Source organism: Neomonachus schauinslandi, chromosome X, assembly GCF_002201575.2.
Source record: "Neomonachus schauinslandi chromosome X, ASM220157v2, whole genome shotgun sequence".
NCBI lineage: Eukaryota > Metazoa > Chordata > Mammalia > Carnivora > Phocidae > Neomonachus > Neomonachus schauinslandi.
The window spans coordinates 107,059,229-107,069,708 of record NC_058419.1 but is presented as its reverse complement, the minus strand read 5'-3'; the positions used below and the strand labels follow the sequence as shown (position 1 = coordinate 107,069,708).

The window sequence follows — 10,480 nt, the reverse complement described above, 5'->3', positions numbered from 1 at the left end:
GTTAAAAATTCTAAGTCTGATGGGTATATGGAAATTCTTTATAGTCTCTCTAGTTTTAGGTCTCTTTGAAATTTTCAAAATAAACAATTAGGAAAAAAGAGCAGTTACCCTTTATTTTCAGAATCACGAGCCACCATTACAAATGTTGCATCCAAAACAGGACAAAATTCATTGCCATGTAACTAAAGAACAATGGAAAGAAAATACAGATGTAAGAAATGCATTTACTGGGAAGACCTACTACAATTCTAACAGCTAGCAAGCATGCTTTGAGAAAGGCTGCAATTAGAAAAAGAAAAGTGCATTCATTAACCACCATCTGCAGAACTAAGCTCTGGGTGAACGGCAGCGTGACCAAGGAGGCTGTGGTGTGGGAGAGGAGAGAGACTTCCTAAAATTCAAACAGCATCCAGGTGAGAAGGGCTGGGATGGCCACGACCGACGGGCTTTGGAACCGCGCATGACTGAGACTCAAGGGCAAGGGTCACAGAGGGACCCTCTGCATCAGCATCATTTAACTGTCCAGCAGCACGCAGCACCCCAGTGTTCTTCATGCCTGCCGGTTCTCATGACGGCACACAGAGCCAGCTGAATGGCCCACTGGTCTCACAGACATTAGTGTTTTCAGTGTGCCAACGACGAGGCGAGGATCATGATAATCCTGTGGGTTGAGGGACATATTTACAATTGCACAAGGCTTTGAGGTTTTAAGGTATTTCTTATCCTCTAGGAGTCTGTACTTCCAGGGCAGTTATACCGTGAAGTCCCGTCATCAGCTGGGGGTACACTAGGCTCGCTCGTCCACAGACCTCACCCCTCATCCTCCTCCCTGCTGCCCGTTCAGGCCCCTATCACCCTCCCCCTCAACCTTCTTCCCGCATCTGCTCTAAGCCTGCAGGCACTACACATAAAGCCTTCCACAACACAGCCCAGATTCCCCTCTGGTCGTTCACCGAACAGCCCCCTCACACCTGCACCTTTTGCCCTAGCTGACAACTTGGAGGTCCTGGAAGTGCACTCGTCCTGTCCAGGCCCGTGCCTGATGCTTTCCTCACAGCCGCCCTCCACAGGACACTCCTCCCCACCCCTGCCCCGTCCCTCCTCCCCAGGCAGAGGCCATCATTCCCTCCTTGGTTTGCCATGAGAATGGGAATGAAATCCTCCCCTAAAAGTGGCTCTCAATATAACAGAGATGGATAGCACCCCTATTGGGAGCATTTGGGTATGTGTCGAAGAGGTTTTGGTTGCCACATGACTTGAGGGACGTCGCTAGGGGGGCAGAGGTAACCTAGACACCTCACAACGCAGGGGACTGTCCTGTATCACTAAGAATCTTCCTACATGCAATGCTGACAGTGTCCCTGTGGAGAAATGCTGCACGATGCTTAAATACTACAGACCTCCTTTGACTTACCATGAGATTACACGCCAACACACCCATCATAAACTGAAAATATCATTAAGTCGAAATGTGTTTAATACACGGAACCTGGAGAACATCACAGCTTAGCCTAGCCTACCGTACACGTGCTCAAGAACACTGACATTAGCCTACAGTTGGGCAAAACCATCCAACACAAAGCCTATTTTATAACAAAGCACTGAGTACCTCAGGTAATTGATTGAATACAGTTCTTTAAGAATGGCTGAATGGGGACAGGCGGGTTGCAAGCTATGAGTCAGCTACCCTCACAATCATGTGGCTGCCTGGGGGCCGCGGCCGCTGGTATGCTGCGTATCACTCGCCCGGGAAGAGATCAAAATTCAAACTTCAAGGTACAGTTTCTACTGAACGCTCTTTCACACCATCGTGAAGCTGAAAATCAGAAGTCAAACCACCCTAAGTTGGGTACTGTGTGTATATCACAGTCATGTATATACGTGACTGACTCCCTATTGAGGACAAAGACCGTTTTTGCTCACATTTGCATCCCTAACACTTAGCACAAAGACCGGCAGATAGCAGGTAATTGCTGATGGATGAATTAAGGCAGAAAATGACTGAGCACTACTAGAATGTAAGCTCTAAGAGAATGAAACTTCGTGTAGCTCACTGCTGTATGCCTAGCACAGAACAGGCACTCAAGGAACAAGGGCTAAGTGAATGAGAAATGAATGGATGTCCGGAAGTGGGCTAAACGACTCATACCCAGATGCTGTTGTTAAGACATGCATAGCCTGCTAGAAGACAAAAAGACGTGTTCATACGCCGCTTGGTGGAGAAGAGATTCGCAGGTGCCAGGAGAAAGGATCAGAGCAAGGGTACTGAGGAATGAGTCATGGGGAAGGAACAGGGGCTGTGAGCTAGAAGGACGAGGGAAGCATCCAAGCATGAGGGGATCCGGAAGCACAGGTGGAATGTGGATATGTGCAGCCAGAGCATAAGCATTTCAGGCAAAGAAAAAAGCATAAGCAATGATACTCATCCAACTCACTGTTTAAATTATGGTTTATTATAATGAACACCTAATAGTGTCAAGCATGCAAAAATGAACAACTCTCTACTCCTGGAATGTTCAGAATGTCCAGCAGTAAGCTCTAGGAAATGGTAAGTTGGCAGGAATACAGTTGGAAAGGTAGCTGGGAGCTAGTTTATGGAGCACCCTGGATCCCAACTAGTCAAAAGAGTTTAGGCTTTAATGCACAGACAATGGTCACAGAAGGTTTTTGAGAAGGAAAGCAATGTGATTTAAGGTCAGCTCTGGAATGTCTAACTGGTAAAAATCTGTACAGTTAACAGAGAGACAACAGACTAGAGGCAGGCAGACTCGCTACCTAGGCCCCTGTGTTTCATTCAAGGCCTTACTGCTTCTTGTGTGACAAGAAAGGACTCTGGTGAGTTGTTATGGGTGATGAATTTGCAAGACTTGGCAAAAGGCTGTGTAGGCAAAGGGGAAAATGGAGGAGGATCAGGATTGGAAAATAAGCTAATGTACTCAGTTTGTAACACACTGGATTTGAGGTTGCAAGAGCACACGTAAGGGGAGAGATGTAACAGGCGCTCAAAAGATAGATCTGAACGTCAATCCCAGAAAAGATTTGGGACCACGTCCATAGTAATGATAATAAATTAACATTGCCAACATGTGATTAGTGGTCATTGTGTGACAGGCAATTGTACCAAATAATTAAAACGGTTGGGGTGTTTTTTCATTCATCCTTACCAAATATAACATGGTACTATTTCTGCGTCCATGTTACACTTGAGAAAACAGAAGCTCAGAGAAGGTAAGTAATTTACCCACAGTCACATGGCTAATAAGCAGCAGAGCTGGGATTTAAACCTACAGGTACCCAAACCAAAGGCAAAACACCTACCACCAACCTTCCTCTCTGGAATAGAAAGGATCACTCAGGTCTTGCATTATTAGTCAAAACGGCCAATGAGAAACACAAACTTAAAACAGAAGTTTGTACTTGTCTGACATTAATTTTCATTGGTTCTCTCCTTGAAATAACTCCTGCATCTCTTTTCAACCTATTTGGCCAAGATTCAAATTACTAAGATTCCCCAGAAAGCAGGTCCTATGGCAGGAATTGGAGCAGGGTAGGAATCAACCATGAAGGTAGCTCAGTCACTTAGGTGTCCAACTCTTGGTTGCAGCTCAGGTCATGATCTCAGGGTCCTGGGATGGAGGCCCGTGTCGGGCTCTGTGCTCAGCGGGGAATCTGCTTGAGATTCTCTCTCCCTCTCCCTCTGCCCCCACCCCACTCTCTCTCTCAAAAATAAATAAATAGGGGGGCAGAGCAAGATGGCGGAGGAGTAGGAGACCTGGATTTCATCTGGTCTCAGGAATTCAGCTGGATAGGGATCAAACCATTCTGAACACCTACAAACTCAACAGGAGATCGAAGAAAAGAAGAGCAACAACTCTCTCATCAGAAAAGCGACCACTTTCTGGAAGGTAGGACGTGCGGAGAAGTGAATCCGAGGCGATATTCGGGAGGATAGACGGCGGGGGAGGGGCCTCCGTCAGCCGCTTCTGGCAAGTGATAGAGCCGCGGAGCACAAAATCGGAACTTTTAAAAGTCTGCTCTGCTGAGGGACGTCACTCTGGTGGCTAAGCGGGGGGTGGAACCCTCCGGGACAGTGTGGTCTCAGGACCCTCGGGGTCACAGAGGGACCGGGGGTGCCTGAGTGTGGCAGAGCTCCCAGGTATCGGAGCAGGGAAGCCGGCTGCAGAGGCGGAGCCCAGGCGCGGGCTCTCAGCTCGGGGTTGCCATAAACCATGATCCGCGGCACAGTCGGGCCCCTGCTCCTCCAGCAGGGACCCAACAAGCGGCAGATCCGGGGAGACTCACCTTCCTCTCCCGGGAGGAGCCGCGCGGGAGTGCACCGCAGGGATCTGCTGGGTTTGGAGACGCCACCCGGGCTCGGGTGCCAGAGATAGAAACGCGCGGTCACAGGCCGGGTGAGCACGGAGTGCGGCCGGAGACCGGGGAGCCAGGAGTGACTGACGGCTTTTCTCTGGGGGCTGAGGAGCGGGGCCCCGAGTTCTCGGCTCCTCCGCGGCGGAGATTGGAAGGCCGCCATTTTCACTCTCCGCCTCCAAAGCTGTAGGGAAAGCTCGCAGGGAACAAAAGCTCCGGAGAGCAAACCCGAGCAGATTACTTAGTCGGGAGAGGGCGAGGGCGGGGCAATTCCGCCTCCGGCAGAGACATTTGGGAACCACGGCAACAGGCCCCTCCCCAGAAGATCAGCGAGAACAGACTGCCAAGACCAAGTTTACCGATCAATGAGAACGGCAGAACTCCAACGCTAGGGGAATACTGCACATAGAATTCATGTCTTTTTTACCATGATTCTTTAGTCTTTCAAAGTGAAGTTTTTTTTTAACTGTCTTTTTTTCTTTTTTTGAATTTTTTTTCCCTTTTCCAACCAACATCTTATCAATCCCTTTTCTAAAAAAATATTTTTATTTTTCATTTTTAGAGTCATTCTATCCCTTCATGGTAGTTACCCGTATTTTTGGCATATATATATAAGTTGTTCTCTCTTTAAAATTTTGACATAGTCTCTTCTAACAGATCAAAATATACCCTAAATCTCTAGTATATGGTTTTTTTCTACTCCCCTGCCTGATCACATTCTCTCCCTTTTTTTTTCTTTTTTTTTTAAATCCTCTTCTTTCTTTTTTCAAACAACTTCTTATCAATTCCTTTTATAAAATTTTTTATAATTTCCATCTTTACAGTCATATTCCATCCCTTCATCATATCAACCCTTATTTTTGTACATATATAAGTTTTTCTTTCTTTAAAATTTTGGGAGGCACTTTCTTCTAACAGACCAAAATACACCCAAAATCTAGTGTGTGGCACTGACCTATATACCAGCCTGATCATATTTGATCACATTCTGTTTTTTTTGTTGTTGTTGTTTTGTTTTGTTTTTGTTTGTTTTTATCTTTATCTTTTTCTTTTTCTTTTTTTTTTTCTTTTTTCTCTCTTTCCCTTTCTTTTCCCACTGTTTCAGGTCTTTTCTGATTTGTTTAGAGTATATTTTCTGGGGACGTTGTTACTCTGCTAGCATTTTGTTCTCTCATTAATCTATTCTCCTATGCACAAAATGACAAAGACGGAAAAAATCACCTCAACAAAAAGAACAAGAGGTAGTACCGACTGCCAGGGACCTACTCAATACGGACATTAGTACGATGTCAGATCTAGAGTTCAGAATCATCACTTTAAAGATACTAGCTGGGCTTGAGAAAAGCATGGAAGTTATTAGAGAAACCCTTTCTGGAGAAGTAAAAGAACTAAAATCTAACCAAGTTGAAATCAAAAAGGCTATTAATGAGGTACAATCAAATATGGTGGCACTAACTGCTAGGATAAATGAGGCAGAAGAGAGAATCAGTGATATAGAAGACCAAATGATGGAAAATAAAGAAGCTGAGAAAAAGAGAGATAAACAACTACTGGATCACGAGGGCAGAATTCAAGAGATAAGCGATACCATAAGACGAAACAACATTAGAATAATTGGGATCCCAGAAGAAGAAGAAAGAGAGAGGGGGCAGAAGGTATAATGGAGCAAATTATAGCAGAGAACTTCCCTAATTTGGGGAAGGAAACAGGCATCAAAATCCAGGAAGCACAGAGAACCCCTCTCAAAATCAATAAAAATAGGTCAACACCCCGACATCTAATAGTAAGACTTATGAGTCTCATAGACAAAGAGAAAATCCTGAAAGCAGCTCGGGAGAAGAGATCTGTAACCTACAAGGGTAGAAACATTAGATTGGCAACAGACCTATCCACAGAGACCTGGCAGGCCAGAAAGGACTGGCAGGATATATTCAGAGCACTAAATGAGAAAAATATGCAGCCAAGAATACTATATCCAGCTAGGCTGTCATTGAAAATTGAAGGAGAGATAAAAAGCTTCCAGGACAAACAAAAACTAAAGGAATTTGTAAACACAAAACCAGCCCTACAGGAAATCTTGAAAGGGGTCCTCTAAGCAAAGAGAGCCTAAAAGCAACATAGACCAGAAAGGACACAGACAATATACAGTAACAGTCACCTTACAGGCAATACAATGGCACTAAATTCCTATCTTTCAATAGTTACCCTGAATGTAAATGGGCTCAATGCCCCAATCAAAAGACACAGGCTATCAGATTGGATTAAAAAACAAGACCCATCAATATGCTGTCTGCAAGAGACTCATTTTAGACCCAAAGACACCCCCAGATTGAAAGTGAGGGGGTGGAAAACCATTTACCATGCTAATGGACACCAAAAGAAAGCTGGGGTGGCAATCCTTCTATCAGACAAATTAGATTTTAAACCAAAGACTGTAATAAGAGATGAGGAAGGACACTATATCCTACTTAAAGGGTCTATCCAACAAGAAGATCTAACAATTGTAAATATCTATGCCCCTAACATGGGAGCAGCCAATTATATAAGGCAATTAATAACAAAAGCAAAGAAACACATCAACAACAATACAATAATAGTGGGGGACTTTAACACCCCCTGCACTGAAATGGACAGATCGTCTAAGCAAAAGATCAACAAGGAAATAAAGGCTTTAAATGACACACTGGACCAAATGGACTTCACAGACATATTCAGAACATTCCATCCCAAAGCAATGGAATACACATTCTTCTCTAGTGCCCATGGAACATTCTCCAGAATAGATCACATCCTAGGTCATAAATCAGGTCTCAACCAGTACCAAAAGATTGGGATCATTCCCTGCCTATTTTCAGACCACAATGCTTTGAAACTAGAACTCAATCACAAGAGGAAAGTCGGAAAGAACTCAAATACATGGAGGCTAAAGAGCATCCTACTGAAGAATGAATGGGTCAACCAGGAAATTAAAGAAGAATTAAAAAAATTCATGGAAACCAATGAAAATGAAAACACAACTATTCAAAATCTTTGGGATGCAGCAAAGGCAGTCCTAAGAGGAAACTATATAGCAATACAAGCCTTTCTCAAGAAACAAGAAAGGTCTCAAGTACACAACCTAACCCTCCACCTAAAGGAGCTGGAGAAAGAACAGCAAATAAAGCCTAAACCCAGCAGGAGAAGAGAAATAATAAAGATCAGAGCAGAAATCAATGAAATAGAAACCAAAAGAACAGTAGAACAGATCAATGAAACTAGGAGCTGGTTCTTTGAAAGAATTAACAAGATTGATAAACCCCTGGCCAGACTTATCAAAAAGAAAAGAGAAAGGACCCAAATCAACAAAATCATGAATGAAAGAGGAGAGATCACAACCAACACCAAAGAAATACAAACAATTATAAGAACATATTATGAGCAACTCTATGCCAGCAAATTAGATAACCTGGAAGAAATGGATGCATTCCTAGAGATGTATCAACTACCAAAACTGAACCAGGAAGAAATAGAAAACCTGAACAGACCTAGAACCACTAAGGAAATTGAAGCAGTCATCAAAAATCTCCCAACAAACAAAAGCCCAGGGCCAGATGGCTTCCCAGGGGAATTCTACCAAACATTTCAAGAAGAATTAATACCTATTCTTCTGAAATTGTTCCAAAAAATAGAAATGGAAGGAAAACTTCCAAACTCATTTTATGAGGCCAGCATTACCTTGATCCCAAAACCAGACAAAGACCCCATCAAAAAGGAGAATTACAGACCAATATCCCTGACGAACATGGATGCAAAAATTCTCACCAAAATACTAGCCAATAGGATCCAACAGTACATTAAAAGGATTATTCACCACGACCAAGTGGGATTAATCCCTGGGCTACAAGGTTGGTTCAACATCCGCAAATCAATCAACGTGATACAATACATTAACAAAAGAAAGAACAAGAATCATATGATCCTCTCAATAGATGCAGAGAAAGCATTTGACAAAGTACAGCATCCTTTCTTGATCAAAACTCTTCAGAGTATAGGCATAGAGGGTACATACCTCAGTATCATAAAAGCCATCTATGAAAAACCTACAGCAAATATCATTCTCAATGGGGAAAAACTGAGAGCTTTCCCCCTAAGGTCAGGAACGCGGCAGGGATGTCCACTATCACCACTGCTATTCAACATAGTATTGGAAGTCCTAGCCACAGCAATCAGACAACAAAAAGAAATCAAAGGCATCCAAATCAGCAAAGAAGTCAAACTCTCACTCTTTGCAGATGATATGATACTTTATGTGGAAAACCCAAAAGACTGCACCCCAAAACTGCTAGAACTCATACAGGAATTCAGTAAAGTGGCAGGATATAAAATCAATGCACAGAAGTCAGTGGCATTCCTATACACCAACAACAAGACAGAAGAAAGAGAAATTAAGGAGTCGATCCCATTTACAATTGCACCCAAAACCATAAGATACCTAGGAATAAATCTAACCAAAGAGACAAAGGATCTGTACTCAGAAAACTATAAAATACTCATGAAAGAAATTGAGGAAGACACAAAGAAATGGAAAAACATTCCATGCTCATGGATTAGAAGAACAAATATTGTGAAGATGTCAATGCTACCTAGAGCAATCTACACATTCAATGCAATCCCCATCAAAATACCATCCACTTTTTTCAAAGAAATGGAACAAATAATCCTAAAACTCATATGGAACCAGAAAAGACCCCGCATAGCCAGAGGAATGTTGAAAAAGAAAAGCAAAGCTGGCGGCATCACAATTCCAGACTTCCAGCTCTATTACAAAGCTGTCATCATCAAGACAGTATGGTACTGGCACAAAAACAGGCACATAGATCAGTGGAACAGAACAGAGAGCCCAGAAATGGACCCTCAACTCTATGGTCAACTAATCTTTGACAAAGCCGGAAAGAATGTCCAATGGAAAAAAGACAGTCTCTTCAACAAATGGTATTGGGAAAATTGGATAGCCACATGCAGAAGAATGAAACTGGACCACTTCCTTACACCACACAAAAATAGACTCCAAATGGTTGAAAGACCTCATTGTGAGACAGGAGTCCATCAAAATCCTAAAGGAGAACACAGGCAGCAACCTCTTTGACCTCAGCTGCAGCAACTTCTTCCTAGAAACACCGCCAAAGGCAAGGGAAGCAAGGGCAAAAATGAACTATTGGGACTTCATCAAGATAAAAAGCTTTTGCAAAGCAAAGGAAACAGTCAACAAAAACCAAAAGACAACCGACAGAATGGGAGAAGATATTTGCAAATGACATATCAGATAAAGGGCTAGTATCCAAAATCTATAAAGAACTCATCAAACTCAACACCCAAAGAACAAAGAATCCAATCAAGAAATGGGCAGAAGACATGAACAGACATTTTTCCAAAGAAGACATCCAAATGGCCAACAGACACATGAAAAAGTGCTCAATATCGCTCGGCATCAGGGAAATCCAAATCAAAACCTCAGTGAGATACCACCTCACACCAGTCAGAATGGCTAAAATTAACAAGTCAGGAAACGACAGATGTTGGCGGGGATGTGGAGAAAGGGGAACCCTCCTACACTGTTGGTGGGAATGCAAGCTGGTGCAGCCACTCTGGAAAACAGTATGGAGGTTCCTCAAAAAGTTAAAAATAGAGCTACCATATGATCCAGCAATTGCACTACTGGGTATTTACCCCAAAGATACAAAAGTAGGGATCCAAAAGGGTATGTGCACCCCGATGTTTATAGCAGCAATGTCTACAATAGCCAAACTGTGGAAAGGGCCAAGATGTCCATCGACAGATGAATGGATAAAGAAGATGTGGTATATATATACAATGGAATATTATGCAGCCACCAAAAGGAATGAGATCTTGCCATTTGCAACGACGTGGATGGAACTGGAGGGTATTATGTTGAGCAAAATAAGTCAAACAGAGAAAGACATGTATCATATGACCTCACTGATATGAGGAATTCTTAATCGCAGGAAACAAACTGAGGGTTGCTGGAGTGGGGGGTGGGTTGGGAGGGAGGGGGTGACTGGGTAATAGACACTGGGGAGGGTATGTGCTCTGGTAAGCGCTGTGAATTGTG

At 43.2% G+C, this 10,480-nt stretch overlaps 1 protein-coding gene across 2 annotated transcripts in view; it reads right to left on the bottom strand.

Moving 5' to 3' along the window:
- Positions 1-10,480, bottom strand: part of ACOT9 (acyl-CoA thioesterase 9) — a 37,955-nt gene that overhangs the window by 5,625 nt on the left and 21,850 nt on the right. For both annotated transcript variants that reach the window (XM_044911580.1, XM_044911581.1), the window contains one exon: positions 109-182. In XM_044911580.1, the coding sequence (XP_044767515.1) occupies positions 109-182 (74 nt within the window). The remainder of the gene's footprint in view (positions 1-108; positions 183-10,480) is intronic.